A 19783-nucleotide genomic window follows, 5' to 3' on the forward strand; every position below is an offset into this window, starting at 1 on the left:
GACGAGCCACAAAGTAAATGCTTATTACAAATATGTATTTTATATCTATTCTGGAATAAGTTTTTTACTAAATGTCCTTAACCCGTTACCCCTGGATTGCATGAATTTTCGTTTTAGTTTGTTGTCAATTTAAAACTAAAGATATGAAATCAGTGATGTTTTGGTTAAACATTCCCAATCGAACATTGGATGACTTTTAGAAGTTTCCTCAATAAGAAGTAGGTGATAAAATGTTTTACGAAAATAATTCAGCACGGCATTTATAGTGTAGGTCCTACGATCTCGAGGGAATTTCATATTTAAATATCACTCCGTAATACAATTATGGACTAGAAAACAGTTCGGTACTGGAAAATCATTTTAAACAGTCACTCACGCTAACTGCATGAACAAGGTCTCTTAAAGTGATTTAATTGTGTGTAGTTAACTATTATAATATTTTATTATTCTGAGGAAAGATTGTGATTAGTGAATGTCTTAAAAGTGAATTGCTGACATTAGAATATGTAGATACATAAATAATAAAGGTATTACTCCCTTTATTGTTACTCGATAATATTTCTAGACTTCGATGATAGCCATATAAACTAATCTGAACGAATACTAATGAGATTGATTCCGATTCATTCGATTTCTGTGGAATTATTGAGGGACATTCTTCCAAAATGTATCACAGAATCTTGATGTGGAGCGATTTCGTGGAAGTGATTCACAGTTTATCGCGTTGGAATTTGTATTGGTCCTGGGAAAATGAGATTAAATATTGTGAAGAATTCGATAGCTTTTCGGCGACTTTTCAATCTCTTTTGGGTGAGAAACTTGCACATACCAATAAAACGTAGCTATTTTCATCGCATAAATGTAACTTATTTTCCAAAATTGTCTTAATAGGAAGGTATATATAGGCACAGGAGTTTAATCCACTATCTTTTTTCTTACAGAATTTTTTTTCAGAAATTCTGTTGTATGCATAACTCTTCGTGGTTAGTATACGAATAAAATAAATGTATTTATGTTCAACATGCAGATAAATAATATTTTAAAGTTCTACCTGATGATCTAATTCCATTTGACCTTATTATTGAGGACTTAGTAATTTTTATAAACTAATTCCAGACGGAAATGACGCCAGAACTGAAGAAAAATGAGTATTGCTATTTTATTAAAAATCTCTTCAAATTGTTGGTAATCCGATTAAAAACGGGTTGCAGGCCATTTCCAGATGTTTTTTTTAATAAATTCCTAATTTATCGGAACACGTGTTCACGCTCCTGCATTTGCCTTGATAATATGTGAACACGTGTTCCGACATTTATTTACAACATGTTTCTCTTACGTCATGCGAATATATTTAGAAGCAATGTCCATATAATTTGTATTCCCGTCAGTTTTATCTATTAAACGTCTGTAAATTTAAAGAAAGAATGAATTACAAATTGAATTCATTCTTTCTTTAAATAATTGATTTACTAATTGATGTACCTACCCACATATTTGTATTGTAAAACGAGTCGTATGTAGATTTCCTAACCAGCAAGGAGATTATTTGTTTACTTTTAAATGTAAATATTTCTAACTAGAAACTGATTTCAACATCTCAAAAGAAGCTCCTGATACTTAAGTGTTTTTTTCCCTATGTTGTTCATAATGCAAGGTGATCTAGGGTAAAGTGCACTAACTTCTCTATATGATTCTACGTGACAGTACACGGAGAAACTGAGTATTGCTAAAATATTAAGAATCTCTTCAAAATAAAAAATTAAATGCATGTGCAATTGCTTTGATGATACATCACGACGAAATGCGAAACTATTCGGAATTTCATGAACACGTTACATCGTAATAATACGTTCGTATTTTACTGAAAGTTTTAGGAAACTTATTAATTCACTCGTTAAATAAAGGCTTGCAATCTCACAATGATAATTTTAAGAGATTTTTAATACATTAAAAATATTCCACATTAGTATTTTTCCGTGCACAGTTTTTAGTGGAACAGACGAACCAATTTTCAGATGTACTTTAATGTATCAACAAAAGCTGTTGGTTTACATAGGCCGAATCAAATTTCAACATCTTTTATATCTAAAAGATTCCTGTGTTGTTGACCAAAAAAACAATGCTGCTCAATTCACGGGTATCCAAATAAGTTGAAAAATATTTTGTGTGTTTTATTTCAAAGACAATATCTTAAATGAATTGACATAAGTGCTGTATCATCGATTATTATTTGAGGCCGCATAGACGAGCCGAATCAGATGGCTCCGATACGGATTTGATTTAATCGGAGAATCGCTGCCGAGTTCATGCCAGTCGCCTGCTCGCCTGACCGCCGCTTGTCGTCGAGGAAAACACTCCTTCACTCCTCCACCGGGCTCCTTTAAAGCGCCGCGAGATCGTAAAAAATAAAATGACAAAGGTAGCGCTAGAAGGACGAACGAAAAAATTATTGTTTCATTAGTGTGGGAACCCTGTGGCATTCTGAGCGGATACCGTACCCTGTCTTCTGCCTTACCTCTGCCTGTGGTGTGTCTCTGATTTGTTCTAATTCATGAGACAATAATTTTCATTATAAAGTGTCCACTGATTGAAGAAAAAGATTAACGAATCTTTATTTTTTAATTCTTGCTAGAGCGATTCTGAAAATTTACAAAACTCATTTAATGACGGGAGGAACTTTCAATACATAGGTGCGAGGTGCGAGTTTTGATTGAATTGAATTTGAAAACAGATGAACGCAATTAAGGCGATGCCATACGTAGTACCTAATGCAAAATCATGTGTTTTTGGTTTGAAAATTTGGTCGCCTAGAAATGTTTCAGATGCTCTAATTAAATACTGCGAGTAGAATACATCTTGGACTTTGAAATAATCGAGTATTTTTAGATAAGTCTTTTTATAAACCCAGAAAAAAATAATGTATAAGGCCTATGAAAACTGCTTTAAAGTTCAAAATCTCCTACTTACGAACCCATTTTCGGTTATGATTTTATCGTATAATGTGGTAAATTAGGGTATTTATTAATAGATCGAAAAAAAAAATATTTATGCCGGAATATCCACAAAATAAAATAAAAGGCACTTTTTGGCCATGTTTTTTTCTTGCATAAATCAAAACAGGCAGATGGTGTTGAGCGGGAATTTAAACCTTATCGCCATCTACGTAAGGGTTATTATTGATAGTGTCTCAATTTAAAATATTACATGACGTAGTGCATCGCCTTAATAATTGTTTTTGAATTTTCAAAATTTTTGTGAACTTTTAATTTTCAGTAAAATCATTTATTAATATTTAAATTATAATTTATAGTAAATATGAATACGACACCGGTAATGAACGTTACAGTTTCACCTGTAATCTTTCGGTTTTTATAACAAACAATAACTAGTCAAGCGTTCGTCCTACCAACTACTCAAAATTGTTATATTTAAAAATTGTTGAAATCTATTTTTAAATTTTAAAATCCACATAGGTACTGGAACGTTCTGTTTCTTCTGAAAAATTTCGTTAAGTGAAAAATTAGCTTACTTTCAAGATCAGCGTCCATTATCTTAAAACACAAGGGGAAAAAGTAACTAACTAACCATCACGCCGATTCACCGCAGGGGTAGGCAGAGAGGACGGACGGACAAACAACTCGGTCTTGGCACATACTCCTTGCCTCATTCCCATTCATACATACTCTTCTATTATTCTGATTCTTGACATGGCCCGACTCAAGTATCTGATTCACTTGGTCATGCCATGTCTTCCTCAGGCATCCCCGACTTCTGCTACCATTCACATTTGCATTGTATATTCTCCTTACACTCCTTTCTTCGCTCATTCGCGCTTGCTGATTTATTAAAATCCTCTTAAAATGGCAATGGCAGGTCATACGCTAATAAACTATTAGTACTTTCATAATATTATATTGGGAACACGTTTTCATGCAGATGCGTTTATCCTGTTATTATATACTGACTAAATTTTATTTTATTTTATTTATTAGCGTTATAAACAGTCTTTATACATGCATATATAACAGTGATCAGAGTAGTTATGTCATTGACCATTAAAATAACGACAATACAAACAATAACAGAAAAATACATAACAACATAGGTACCTAATAGAAACAATTCTGATAAAGTACATCAATTATCAAAAATTTATTAATCAATTGAAATATTTAAAAAAAAATCAATGAAATATTAAGTTTTTTGGTTAAATAAGATGCAGTATCACTTTTTTACGGATGCTGTGAATTTAGCTAGGTTCGTGTTAAACACATCGATGTTTGGGCATAATCTATTAAATGTGCTACAGCTTCTTCTTATAAATACATTTTCAGGGTAATTTGTATTGCTTTTAGGAATATAAAACGTATCCAGAGATCGAGTAACTCTTTTTGGACATTTGAAATGAATATTTTGTAGTAAGTATGGGCTATCAATAAAGTTATGAAGTATCTTATAGAGCATTAATAGGTCTCTGTTATCACGGCGTTGTTCAAGAGATTTAAGGTTTATGAGGACATAGACATGAAATGCGTTTATGAGGACATAGACATCGCCATAACACTTTTACAAAATCTGTTAATTCATTCGTTAAAGGCCTGCTGTCCCGTTTTTAACAAGAATTGGAAAAGATTTTTTAATAAATTAGGAATGTTTTATATCAGTAAATTTTCTCCGTGCACATTACTAACCACCTATTCGTATAAGGATTTTGTAGCTATCCACGTGATTTTTATCGGGTTGGTTCAAAAATATGTTACATGTTATACCTATACGATTCGCATCAATTTGAAAATATGTTACATGTTATACCTATACGATTAGCTTCAATTTGAAACTCTTTATTTTACAAATACGTAATTACGTAATTTAGCACGTTGTGGTTAGTCACAATTGTCTGTGCAGTCAGTAATAATTGTCGTAAAGGACAAAGATTGAAGATCTTGAATATATCTTAGGTATCTTGAAATAGCTTTTCCGAATAATAACTAACCTGTGCAGAATTAAAAAATATATCTGAAAACATCCAAATAATCAATGGCTGACGTCCCTCGTGCGTCGTGAAAATGAAAAATGGTCCAAGTCGACAAAACGCAGCTTCCCTATAATATCTGTGTGTTCCCAGACAAAGGAAGTGTCACGTAGATTGAATATAGAGATGTGTGCTGTAATAATATAACATGGCCGCCATGTCATTATGAGCGGCGCGCGGCGGCGACGGGCGGATTTATTGAATTTACGGAGGCATTTTCTCATAATGTGCACGTATTTCAAATAATAATGACGGCCGCATAAAGCGGGAAGCCGTCAACTGTGAATTAACACTCTCCGAGGCGGGATTCTCCCATTTTTCATGCTCAATTATTCATATACCTACACCGGGAGGAATATTAGATGTGAGTTGTTCCAACTCATACAGGTATAGGTAGTTATTTTTCCACCATTTATTTATTTATTTATCGACGCCCTATTGGGCTTTTAAGTACATAACAATTACAAATTTTATTTTTAACAACAGTTTAAAAGAAACAATAGAAAATCGAAATAAAATACAGTGATTTTTCATTCATTATTTACATTTAAAAAGTGGTGGACTAATTTGGCTTTAAATGTATTGAAGTTTAAATTAAATATGTCAGCGACATCACTTAGTTCATTGCCCAACCTATGTATTCTTTCTAACACAGAATTCGTAGCGAAGTTATTGATGTAGAATAAAATATTCCATCTAGTATATTTTGGAGGTATATGTAAAGATAGCAAATTTATAGTGTCAGGGCAGTCCAACCTTAAATGAACAATTTTATATAATAAAAGGAGATCAAATATTTTTCGCCTTTCAGATAATTTCGATAAGTTACGTTTACTACTGCGTTAAGTAAACAACTATTTTGCCTTATGATATTTAGTTTTGTGCTGCTAAGACTAATCACCAATAATTTCAAACGAAGTCGTAAATTGTGATTTTGTCACATTTAAGCTTTCAATAATAAGCTCCTAGTAACTAGTTGGTACTCGTAGGTATATGCTGTGGTTTTTATTTGTGGTCTGAAGAGATAATCATTTATAAACATTGGTGGTTTTCTAATTTCATTCATCGTAATTTGACAAGGTGAAACAGGTGTTTATCACGCGTAGAAAGAACTGTTCCTAGCAGAACTTTTAAATTCATCATGTTTTATTTAAATTATAGTCTTCATCACCGAAGCTTCAACAAATCGAGTTCCATAAAATAAACACAAAACGCTCTTACTAAAAAAACGTTGTGAAAATTTTATTCAATTGATAAACGACCGTTCATGTGAAAACCTTATTATTTCGAACGTAAAATAGAAACTGACATAAAATAGTTCATGGAAAGATACATAAGATATATACCTAGATTATCCAGTCAAAGGGAGTAGTTTATCTGTTGTAAAAACTACAAGAAATAAAATTTCTAATCGAATTTCGGAATTTTTCTTAGGCATTTTAAAGTTTTTATAAAGAAAGACAAAAATTCCCGGGTTAAGAATAACCTGAAACTATTTAAAAATCTCCTACTACCACGACAGTAAGTGGAAAAGGTTGCTTGTGTTGTGATGGAGGACTTAGCCAGCCGAGGAATTGAACACACTACACCAGGGTGGGACCCAAACACGATGTCAATTCAGTCACCGACCGGTCATATTCTATATCCTATATTTTTCTTCATTTTAAAGATGTCGTAAAAATATACCATTTAAAAACTAGATAAAATGGCCATTAAGATTTATGTATTTACAATATACTTTCATGTTAAAAAAGTGCATTGTTTTAATTTCAAAGATGAAAAAGGTTGAAATAAAAGCTTATCACAAAGATTTTTTTATAAAAACGTGAAAAAATTTCACAGAATTCAAAATTTAGAATACACAGTCCTACCAATTTGCTTTGGGCAGTGTTTAGTAATTTAATAGAAATGTAGGTAAAGTGGTAATATAATAAGTAATCTTGGCACAAAGTGTCAGTATATGCGACAAGCACGATTTAGAATAGGATGTAAGCGGCGGTAGTGATTAAAGATCGCGAATATAAAAGGGTTCCCGTGCTTTACTCAAAGGGCCGAACTCGCTGGGTAAAAATAGGCAGCGACAATAAAACAAAAGGCGTCCTCCATCTGGTCTGGAAGACCATGGCCGCTCCATGCTGGCGTTCCTTACGGATGTTGACCTCCCGTTACTGGCCATCGCCGGTTTCCACGGATCGAGGACGCATTCTTAACTTTTTCTATAAATCACAGGATAGCAAAAAAACACGAATAAAAACAATTGTGAAACAGATATATCCAGCAGAGAGAGATAGGCGCCGCCCAGAGATGGCACCACTATCCGGAGTTCCTCTGATTATGTTGGATTACAGCCCTCCCGCTCCCTCCCCGCTGCGGGCGCGTTGGCTGACGGAGAGAGACGCAACACCGGCTTGATGCAAATTACACATCGTGTGAAACAAAGTTTAGGCTCATTTATCAATTGGTTTGGCGAAGGCGGGATTTATCGAGCGTGTTACCTGTTGCCGGCCGTGTAATTCGTTGGATATTAAATCTTTTCGTTCGCCATCGCTGTTTCTAGTTTAGCTTTGCTGTAGGTTTTAGATTGTAAAACTTATCTTATTCTAATTGGCATTCTATAGATCATTTTAAGGTTTCGCGAAAATAGTGGTTATCTATGTTTGTGATTTATCAATAAATAAATGTGTCTAAATACATAATGATAATAATAAAAATAAGTTAACTAATGCTCTAAAATTATTTCTGGCAATTATTTAAACATAAAATAAACAAATAAGATCTTAATAAATTGGGCTCGAAAAGAGGACTAACTGATGCAACAAGATGGAACCGCTTAGTGATATTTCTGAAGAATTTTCCATCAAATGTAATGTCCTCGGTCATGTATCATAAAACAAAAGGCATTCCATCAAAGGCCGCCGAGAGCCACAGTAGAAGTCCAGGGCCAGGGGCGCAGAACGTAAAGGAGTATGGCCGTATATCATCCATCGCATCGCGACAATACAAAGCGGATGTCCACCGTTCTCCACTACCACTAACTATTTACATTCAAATTAATAGTCCCTCATTAGTAATGGCGTCGGATATGAGCCGGGCTTAGAACACGCGGCGTCGAGGAATCTTCACCTGCCTAATTCTAACAATTGAGCTGCGTTCGAGCTTTTTTCTTCTAATTTAGATATTCCAGGGAATTTGAGTGGAATTCGGGAATAGTGGATTCCGCGGGACTCGTACAGGTTCGGGAGATAACCGTCTCCCGCTGCGACCGGTGACAGCTGCCAGGACTTGTCAGCGGACACAGAATTCGGTGGCACACGTTAACTTCACGTGAACACTGAACACTGCACAGTGAACAGTCCTCCAGTCAACCGGTACCACATTCCGTCGGTGTAGGAAGCACTTTGTCCGGGATCGTTTTTTGCCATTTTATCATATGATAACGCACCCAGATAAGGCGTTTTTATGAAGCAACCATTTTTTTTAATGCCTCAAAACTGTTTAAATTACCAATAATCGGACAGATCTATATTTAAATTTCGATTAGAAGCTATTTCGAAAAAATTCTTAGCATTCAAATCATTAAAGATGGTTTAGATTATTTACATCAATAGTCTTTTTTCAGTTCCACCAGTGCATTATTTCTAATAAATTGTTTTCTGAAAAAAATATAGGGAATTCCCACGAAAATTTTATTTTCAATCAAATAAGTTTCAACTTTAAGACGATCTCGACAAGATTACCTCCAGAAAGTATGTACTTAATTGGTATCTATTTAAAAAAAGAAATTCTCAATCAAAACCGACCACAGTACCTACATTATTTGTAATCGGTTTGTTTTCAGTTCCAGATATAAACGCGATCTCGTCCACTCAATCTGCTTCGTTTCTTTATGCAGCACTTTAATTGATTATGTACTTTTTTATTCCAGAAACCTCCCCTATGTCATCCCGCAACTTCCCCCCCTCGTTCTGGAACAGCCAGTACCAGGCCGCCCCCACCGCCTCGGATCTGTACGCGGATCCTTACCATGCGCACGCCGCGCACGCAGCGCACGCAGCGCATGCGCACGACCCCTGGGCCTCCCACTACCAGCAGTACACCGCGGCTGCGCATCACCATAGGTCAGTTTCATGTTTTTCCTACTCTAGATCTAGAACAATCCAGGGCCAGCAGATCACGAACCTAAGTAGATGATTGACCTCTAAACCTCGCGCTATCAACAGAACGCCATGGCGGTATACCTACCCTTACTCCGAGAGTTGACCTCTCTGCTACATTAGCGAAGTTGCAAGGAACGATCCAGAGCTAATTTCTGATCAGTATCCATTGATTGATAGCGGCCTCCTCTATTTGAGTCAATATGAATATTTTGATGAAGATTACTTTAACATCAATGGATTTGTAATGTCTGAATTTGTTTCAGGGCTGTTCACGAATACCACCACCACCACAACACGATGGCGCAGTATGGGGGGCTGTTACTACCTACTAGATTACCTCACCACGCACAATACAAACCCCCCGTAGACTGGTCCGCATCACACACCTCAAGGTAAGCGCCAAACATATTTTCTACCTCTTCTATCACTTAATCTAATGATGCTGTTGAAAAAAAAACGCGATGAATCGATAAAAATCATCATGGATTGTAAAACAACTTATTTATTAGAGTTGTAAACAACAAGACAGTGTCAGGGAGGTTATATCATTGTCTGATAAAATAACTAAATTGAAAGTTATTGAAAGTTTTCTTCGATCTTTGGATTGTGGCTAGCCTTCAGTAAATGGCTTATTGAGGATGTATGGCAGTTTGTTAGTGAAGAAACTCTAGCTGCTGGAGGGATCCATGCATCGAACCAGAAACGATCTCTCATTCAAAAAAACATGTCATTAAATTATGATTTCGTCCATTTCAGTGTTTCCAATCCAATTTTGTTTTTGATGCAAATACCAATGCATTAAATTTTTCTCTACGTCGACGTAAAAGTTTAAAATATAATCTATACTATTCCAGAAGGATAATAGGAATAAAGAACAAAATATAACACAGAACTGGAGAAAATGACTAGAAGACTAATATTAAGAATGAGGATATCTATATAATATAACAGTCCTGATAGCTACAAAAAGAGAAATAATTATTACAATTAATAATTATATTTCTACTACATAGTTTTCATTTAAATATGGGTATGGGTAACTATCAATAATAACAATAAGAGAAAGTAATCTTATTCAATTCATACTACTGAAAGTAGAAAAGAAGACAGGATGATGAAAAAACCCAAATAAATCTTACATTTTCTATGAACCATATTATATTCGAATCATTGACTAAATATAATACATCAATTATTTGAACGATTGTATTTTGAAAGATAAATCGATATCTGTGCACCGTGTACATAATCTATTAAAAGTACTAGAGCTTTTTAAAAATTCATTTTCAAGAAAATTCCGTCCGGATATCGTGTAATTCTGAAATTAATATTTTTAATTGTTACCTACGGGCTCTCAATAAAGCATTACGAGGTCAGCGTTAATCAAGAGCTAAGGTTCATTGAGACATATTTTTCATTATTTCGTTGGCGATAAGATTCATATTTGAAAAAAAACTGCTCTTTCTACATTAAGGACACTGGAGGGACCGGAGTCGTTCATAATAATTAAAAATAGCTTCGTTTAATTAAGTGAGTTTTGACGTGCAGGACGAAGGAGGTAAACTACCAGTTTCCTTATACCATCTTTAGGAGAGTGTTGGGACTTCTCCAATTAACTCTTTCTATATATATTTTATATCTGGAGTAACGAAGATTTCATAATTTTGAGGCGTACTCTAAATGTCTTCTGACGCTTACCTAATCATTCTTAATCTTAAATGTTTGTTTATATTTAAAAACTGAACTTACTCTAAGTATGAATTCACCCGATAGTTACTATTTGATGAGTTTACTTCTCCGCTATCATTTACTACTTTCAGCTTCCGTGGCGTATTGATGTACGTATTGGCGAATCCTGATTGATGAAAAATCATCACAATCAATATCTATTTATGTATTTATTGTAATTAAGTTTAATTTAGGCGTCAGTATGTCAATAGATACCTACAGGAAGATGACAGCAAGTAAAAAGATTGATGGCTATTAACTTCAACATTAAGACTCACCTAATAATGATGTTTTGAAGTTTTCAGTTATTTTGTTTGCTTTATTCGAATTATTATTTTTCAGATTACACGATCAAGCAAGTAGCGCACACCACGGTCACGCGCATGCGCTCGACACCGCAGCCTACTCTAGCTACCCTACGATGGCTGGTAAGATATTATTCTTCATAGCTATCATTAATTACTCCCACCCCAAAAAAAACATCATAACTTTTCCCAACCCCTTTTATTTTAAAGATTGATTGCACCTTAATCCCGTTGGTACTTCTGAGATTGTGAAACTATGTTGGAAAGGAAAAGCTTACTAATGTTTTCCTCTCTCTTTCAACATTTCACTAGTACATACATTTACATAAATATGTAAGTTAAAATCTCAGCTTTGTTTTCTGGACTTGCGGGAAATGCGACTTAGAGTAGAATATAACAAGTACCCACGTAGTACATAAGAGCAATATTTACATACAACTTTTAACTTCACCACAGGTATCATGTAACGGATATTCCATTCTCATTAAATGGCGTAAAATGTTAATAAGAACACGCACTCTCGCTGATATCGTGCTTTGAAACCTTTGGGCTATGTTCAAACATAAAAGCCAAACGTTTCTATTTCACGAAATATGAGAAATGTAAGTGAGTACAAATATAACGCCACTATAAAACGTGTTTTAGTAAATTAACTTCTTGGTGGAATGTTTAGTAAGTAATCCTCATTGTTGAATCAATTTTTTTTTAATTTTGTCTGTACATTTTTTGTTTTTAATCTAGAACTTACGATGTCACCAAAAACAAATCCAACATATTTGATATATTTTTGTTTATGGTTTTTTCATGTCGTGATATAGTAAAATTAACCTAGGATGGAACATTTAGGGATTAATTTCTACCTCAGAATGTGTGCTTTGTTGCGTTAGTAGAATTTTTAATGGAAATAAAATATATTTAAGACGTTTTCTGCTCTTGCATTACCCACATACTTTTGATACAGATGGTGGTACAAGTAAGGCAAATCATTACTTATTAGATTATAACAGATCGACAAAACTTTATTTCATTAGTTTGGCTTGGATTTTAAGCTGCAGGTACTTTTGTTATATAAATTCGCGTTTTTAGATTATATAACCTGTGTTTACAAATGGGCGGAAAAAGGTTACTGCCGTAAATAAGACATTCATGAGCCAACTGGTAGCCAACCACTGAAATTGTGATAATGTATTTTTAATATTAATGTTTTTAGGTATATAATTTTATTACTTAGTAGGGAGTATTTATTAAACGACAAAATTAGACATCACACCGTACGTAGATTCTCGAATGCATCTCTTGTATTTTCACCTATTTATTCTGGCAACTTACACCGCTTGGAGAAAGGAGTTCCTTATTCAGTAACGTTTGTTAACAAGGTATTGTGATAACATATTGAGGAAAACAGTGGTTTATTCAAGAAATACATCATTCGGAATCCTATCTACCAGGATACTGATAAATTTATACACAATCTTGAAAATGGAAATAAATAAGTATTCTTGGAACGTTAACACTGGGTCCACTGTCCGGTCTACATTATTAAAGGTACCTAGATACCAGTAGCAATCAAAACTGAGCGAACATGTAAAAGTAGGTTAAAGACAAATTTTAAAATAGCGGTCGCTAGTTTGATTGGTGAATGGCGCTTTTATGCAAGCAATTATTAAAACACGAAAAACTATCATTTTCATTTCTTCACACGAAGAAACATGAGTATTGCTGATTTATTAAAATCCCGTTAAAAACATGATGACAGGACATTAATTTCTTAACAAAAAATATTAGTACATTCAGAATACACAGGAACGCGTGTTCATGCAGCTGCGCTTATCCTGATAAATATAGTGACAAAATGCGAAAATATTTTAAATTTTATGAACACGTGTTCCGACATCCTTAGTTTAACTACGTTACTACGAAATCTACAAATTTATTCGTTAATGCCTGCAGTCCCGCTTTTAACAGAATAGGAATGATTTTTGATAAATTAGAAATATTTTATATCAGTTAGTTTTCTCCTTGCATAGCCATAATATATTAAGTGAAAAGAGGGGAATATGGGTAGAAAGCATAATTCATTTTATGGTCTTTTTGCGCAATCTCATATCTGCCTATCCCCACGGGGTTTGATAACGTGGTGGAATGTATGTAATGTGCGAGTGTTGACGTTTAAAAGTTTGATCCAATTTACAAAACGAGTCCCTTAACATTCCTTCATCTCAAATCAATCCTAATACGATGCGTTTTTTTTCTACCCTGAATTTATCATTGGAATTCGTTCAGTAGTAGCTTTATCTGCAGTCTGCCAAGGAAGTGTATGCAGTTACAGTTAACACGGTATCACATTATTTATATGAAGAAGGACCGGGTGGTCAAATAGTTGTTTTATGACAATTTTATTATGATCATTAATGTTTTTTTATTACACAGTTAAATCATTTACGAAGGATAAGCTTTGCACGGTGTGGGGTTTGAATAGTATTAAATCATTTGTCAAGTTAAAAACAATCGTTTAGGTTAACGGAAACTATCAAAAGATCATTAAATGGTTTGTTTGGCACGTATCGGCACGCTCGGGGAATTTTACACAGTACAAAAATGTAAATATGCTCGCTGTATGCAAAGGTTTATTAACATTCTTTATGACCTTGCTTTTGCTATGTAAAACCACTGGCACGTACCTACTGGATATAATCGTTGACATTTATGAGTAGTTATGATTACATGAAAAAAAATTAAAAAAATGGTTTCGGACTTACCATGTAGGTTTATTATACAATGTTTAAGTTTGTTAACTATTTTTATGATTTATTTATTAATCCTAGACAGCTAACGTTGTTTTGTATCTCAATAAACTAACCATTCGCCTTTTTGAATAACATTTTATTATTTATCGTTATTAAGTTTAATTTGTAGAACTCCATTTTATTTTTTAGTTTTTTATATATTCAATAATATTGTTATTGAGTTTATAAAAAACATTTTATTATTTTTTTTTATGTAGTAAGTAATATTCAAACAACATAATACAAATAATAATAACAATATTAAAGAATATGTTAAAATAATAACGAATTATAATCTTTAATTAAATATTAAAACTTAAAAAACAACAGTAATAATTTTTTTCTTTGTAACTAAATAAATAAACTCCTCTCCCCATACACACAAGAATGGCTTGTTATGGGGGTACACATTTAAATAAAAATATTTATAAATAATGATTAAAATGTGATGTTTCTAGACATATGTTATTCATTTGAATTATTAGTCTGTATCAATTATGTTTAGATTTTGTATAAATTAACTTCCACATTAATATAATATATATTAACAAAACGTATCTTTATTAAAGTTTTAACTACTAAATCAGATATTTAAAATATCACAGCTATTAAAAGATAAATTTTAACTTTACTTCAGCTTTAAACATTAAATACAGAACTATAAATGGAAATTTTTTCCTTTTTTATTTGACATTGTGATAAGATATGAATCAACGGTGACAATCGAATTATCAAACATTTTTGTTGCAAGTTGGACCAATTAACCATTAGAAAAAATGACGAGTATTCAGTAGGTATCTCAGAAACAAAAGAGCTTATCGAATAAACACAACCGCCATTCGTAAGAGTCCATAGCGGCCACTATGTTGAAATGTGACGACTATAATCTCTTTAGAAGCATTCAAAAGAGACAGATTGATTTGAATTTGATGTTCGTCATTTTGACGAACGTTAGCTTTTCAAGGTTAAAGCAATGAGTGCCGGACAACATCCTTAAAGCCATAACACATCAAATAGACTTTCATAAAATCTACTGGCGTATTGCTAATATACTGATTTGCATTTGTAATTTGTAATGTCTGTAAATAGTTGTAGATATTAAATCACAATCTCAAATTGAGTAAAGAAATTTAAAATCATTTGGTTAGGTCAAGTAAAAAGAATTGTAGTATTTTTCAGTACAACTTGGTAGGTTTTGATTTCTACTTAGTAGTTTGCTTTTGTAACCTAGTACCAACATAGCTTTGAATTGTGTTTATTTCCATTGTTGATGGTTTGAAACTGTATTTACTTTTAAAGTCCACTGTTGATACTCTACTCTTTGGTCCATATTAATATATCGGGTCGTTTTGAGCTGTGAGCAGTGTGTACTTAGCCACACCAGTAAAGCTATATAACAGGATAGGCTGCAAGTCACTGTAGGCTACAGGTAAGTTGAGTGTAAGGTCTCCGTAGCTGGTCGGGCGGCGGTGGCCACAAAGCGGGGTGTTTTTGCTTGCGCACGCCGCGGACCGGCCGCGCCGCATTTTCGGGCGTGCAACTCGCCGACTGTTTTTACTCTCCCCACCTTGCTAAACCTTAAAGACCTCTTAGTCGCTCTTCTAATTGATCGGAGCCTAATTAAAACGCGCGTCCCGTTCGTTCGCATTCGATTACGCGCTAAATTAATGGTCGGAACGTTTCTGTATGGTGCCCGGTAATTAGATGTTACTACTGGTCATTTAGTCCCATCGGCGGAACCCATTTGGAGAATTTGGCAGGTTGATTTGCGAAACGCGAGTGGATTGATCAAAATACTTAAGTTATATTTGTTAAATAAACTCCGGCACCATATGAAAAGTGCTGTTGATCTGCTCGCCGTTAATCACAGCACAGTGTTATTGAAATTTTTCTTCGATCTTTGGATCGTGGCTAACCTTCAGTAAATGGCTTATTGAGGATGTGTGGCAGTTTGTTAGTGAAGAAACTCTAGCAGCTGGAGGGATCCATGCATCGAACCAGAAACGATCGCTCATTCAAGAAAACATGTCATTAAATTATGATTTCGTCCATTTCAGTGTTTCCAATTCAATTTTGTTTTTGTTGCAAATACCAATACATTAAGTTTTTCTCTACGTCGACGTAATAGTTCGAAGTATAATCTATACTATTCCAGAAAGATAATAGAAATAAGGAAAATATATAACACAGAACTGGAGAAAATGCTGGAGGAAAGGAAGAGGAGTATAAAAGGAATGGTGGGAAGTACCCGGTTATTTGGTATGGTTATTAAATATAGCTTTATATTTTCGTAGAAAGCAATCACTTTGTGGTTAAACGTTTTAATGAAATAAAACAATATTTTTTGTTTAAAACCACGATTTTTTTTAAATTTTAAGACCGACCGGTTTCGCTTCACTCGAGCATCGTCAGGATACAAAAAAAAACTGTTTTTTTTTGTACCCTGACGATGCTCGAGTGAAGCGAAACCGGTCGGTCTTAAAATTAATAAAAATTCGTGATTTTAAACAAAAAATATATTGTTTTATTTCATTAAAATATAGCTTTTTCCATACGCTGAGGGTTCCCTTCACTCTATAATGATGTACAAAAGAATAATCCGATACACTTTTAGGCGTCTAGTAGCTATGGCATCTACATACCTGACCTACATAGGTCGAAGGTATAAAAAATCGTTTTTTAATTTCTGAATTTAAAATATGAATAAAGATATTATTCGGGTTGCATAAAAATATTGGCACAAAATTCATGCGAATGCTCAGTCGTAATCAGGTAGACGAGACAGACGAATGGACAGCAGCAATCTAAAGATCAAACTAAATTTAACTTAACAATAAAAAAATTGGTCTATTTACTCCCTTTAAAATCTACATTTAAATTAGTTATTCATGGATTCCCCACCTAAAATTTCATTTTTCCTTAAACAAATGAAACAATGCCAGTTCAACTGCAGATAAAATGGCAAAAATGTGAAAATAACGGATTGTCTTGTCAGTGCGTAATCATCCCATCTATATTCCCTTACTAATCATCAATTCCTCGTTAAAGTACTCGTAAACCCCTGTGCCAGTTGCAAACGGTGGTGGTAGTAGTTGCTATAGATATATTATCGGCAACTTGTCGCAGTCCCGCAGCCACTACTAGCGACTCTAGCGAGTAGCCGATAGCGGGTAGCCGATAGCGGGTAGCCGATAGCGGGTATCCTATAGCGGGTAGCCGATTCCTCGCCCGGGACGGCTCTGATTTTATTTGATCAGGTCGCCGCTTTGAATACTAAACGGTCCCGCGCCTCCCTTTGTGTTAATGCCGAGCTTTTTCGCTGCGAAGCTCCCGCCGCAAAATGCCCATTTCCCAAAGGCAAGCCTCATAAAAACGTCATAGTATTCGGTCTATAAGTGTCCTTGTAAATGGGGTTCCAATTTTGGTAAGGATAGACAACTGGTGTCATCTAATATTTTTTGAAGTGCAAATACAGTTAATTTTCTTCAAAATTGGAACATTCTAGAAAAAAAAAATTTCAGCAATATTCGTGTTCTAAAAATATTTATTTTTTAACACTTTTGTTCCAAATATAATAATAATTTTAGAAATAGAAATGAAAAATTTTCAATGGAAAGGTACCGCCCTGAGAATCCTAAACTAAAAATGTTTTAAGCCATAAAAATATCGCACAAACACTAAACCAACAAAAAATTATTTAAAAAATTATATGCCTCCGACAACCATTATATATTTTGGCTCCATATATTTACAAAAATACATACACAATACAATTTAAGTAACTTAATCATTTATAAAAATTATATAACTGATTCCCTTGTTCTCAAGCATCAGGTGGATTCGATATACACTGATTTTTCCAAAGCTTTTGATAAGGTTAGGAGACATATTCTTGTACACAAACTAAGTCTTTTGGGCATTAAAAGAACCTTTTTGATCTGAATCAACAGTTATCTCAGTAAAAGAAAGCTTTGTGTTAAAATAAATTCGGTAGAATCCTCCATCTTCGAAGCCACAAGTGGGGTTCCACAAGGATCTCACCTCGAACCAATTCTTTTTTTATTATTTATAAATGACATTGTTAGTGTATTTAAAGATGTATAAGTTCTGCTCTTCGCTGATGATTTGAAAATACATAGAATGATACGTAGTATAGAGGATTGCCATATTTTACAATCTAATTTGGATAAATTGTATCATTGGTGTGTGATCAACTCATTATTTCTTAATATTCAAAGTGCCAAGTTATTCGTTTTCGTAAAATCAAAAGTCATGTTACTTATGAATACCTACTCTTTAAATAATGTACTATTGACATCAGTCGCTCAGATCAGGGACTTAGGTGTTATATTTGATGAAAAGTTAACAGTCACTCTGCATGTAAATGATATAACAAAGAGAGCTATAAAAATGCTTGGTTTCATATGCAGAACGGCGAGTGATTTCAAGTCACTTGAATGTTTGAAAACATTGTACACTTCTTTAGTAAGAAGCCAGGTAGAGTATAATTCGCCTATTTGGTCCCCATTGTATAAAACGCATTCTGACAATATTTATTTATTTATTTATTTATATTTTACATGTATATTTACAGAATAAAAATATCCATTAACAAAGATACATTATACAATCATAATTGCCTAATTAGCAATTTAAATTTAGTAATGCTCAGGTGGAAAATGTCGATTTCAGAGGCTAGTGAGTTTAGAAGGCCTATAATTCTTCCGAGAGGCATTGCTGATGGTAAGTTAGTCCTACATCTCGGAAGAATGAATGGTTTGTGTCTACGCGCTCTTGCGAAGTTATCATGGACGTAAAATAAAATTTTATTCAAAATTTCTGGATTGTTGATGTGACCGTTCAACAAGTTATAGGCCATCATCAGCAACGCAGCTTTCGCCTGTTGACAAGACTATCGATACCTAGCATTTTGGAAAGGAAGGCTGATGGGTATAAATATGGATAGTACCCGAAGTCTCTAAGATAAAGATAACGTAGAAACTTCTTTTGTACTTTCTCTACCATAGAAGTGTACGTTGCATCCCCTGGTCCCCATATTATTGAGCCACTTTCCAAAATACTACGTACTAGGCTAAAATATAGCAAGCGAACCACGGCAGAGCTGCAGAAATGCCTGGAGTTACATAGCACAAATCCAAGCATTCTCAAAGCCCTGCTGCATATCGTTTCAATATGAACGTGAAATGTTAAGTGTGGGTCAAAGGTTATTCCCAAATCTTTCGGTTCAGAAATATGTTTAAGAGAACATTGGGACATCCTATAGTTGAAATAAATCACAGTGTTTGCTCTAGTATAGCACATTATGGCGCATTTCTTAAAATTAAAACCTAATTTGTTAATTTCACTCCATACCACGATAGCATTTATGTCTCTCTGGAGCTGTGCGCAGTTTTCTAAGGTCCGGATTCTTAAAAATAGCTTCAAGTCATCTGCAAATAACAAAAATTTCGCAAACTTTATAGCATGATGAATGTCATTAATAAAAAGGGAAAAAAGTAAAGGACCAAGATTAGACCCTTGAGGAACCCCAGAGTTTGTGGGAAAGTACGACGAGTTAGAAATACCATACGTTACGTATTGCTGTCTACTTGATAAATAGCTTACAAATAAATTTAAAACTTTTACCGAGAATCCAAAACGGTCTAATTTATTTAAGAGTATCAGCGGGTCTACGGTATCAAAAGCCTTTGCGAAGTCGTTGTATGAGACGTCAACTTGGTTGTTACCGTCAAGAGCTTGAGATACATATTCCGT

General features: G+C 34.1%; 1 protein-coding gene across 4 annotated transcripts in view; it reads left to right on the forward strand.

The window, feature by feature from the left end:
* Positions 1-19783, forward strand: part of vg (transcription factor vestigial) — a 110552-nt gene that overhangs the window by 75494 nt on the left and 15275 nt on the right. For all 4 annotated transcript variants that reach the window (XM_089650804.1, XM_089650812.1, XM_089650818.1 and 1 more), the window contains 3 exons: positions 8958-9150; positions 9453-9581; positions 11260-11345. In XM_089650804.1, coding sequence (XP_089506930.1) covers positions 8958-9150; positions 9453-9581; positions 11260-11345 — 408 coding nt within the window. The remainder of the gene's footprint in view (positions 1-8957; positions 9151-9452; positions 9582-11259; positions 11346-19783) is intronic.

Source organism: Hesperophylax consimilis, chromosome 1 (assembly GCF_061612785.1).
Source record: "Hesperophylax consimilis isolate HC1 chromosome 1, BYU_Hcon_1.0, whole genome shotgun sequence".
Lineage (NCBI taxonomy): Eukaryota > Metazoa > Arthropoda > Insecta > Trichoptera > Limnephilidae > Hesperophylax > Hesperophylax consimilis.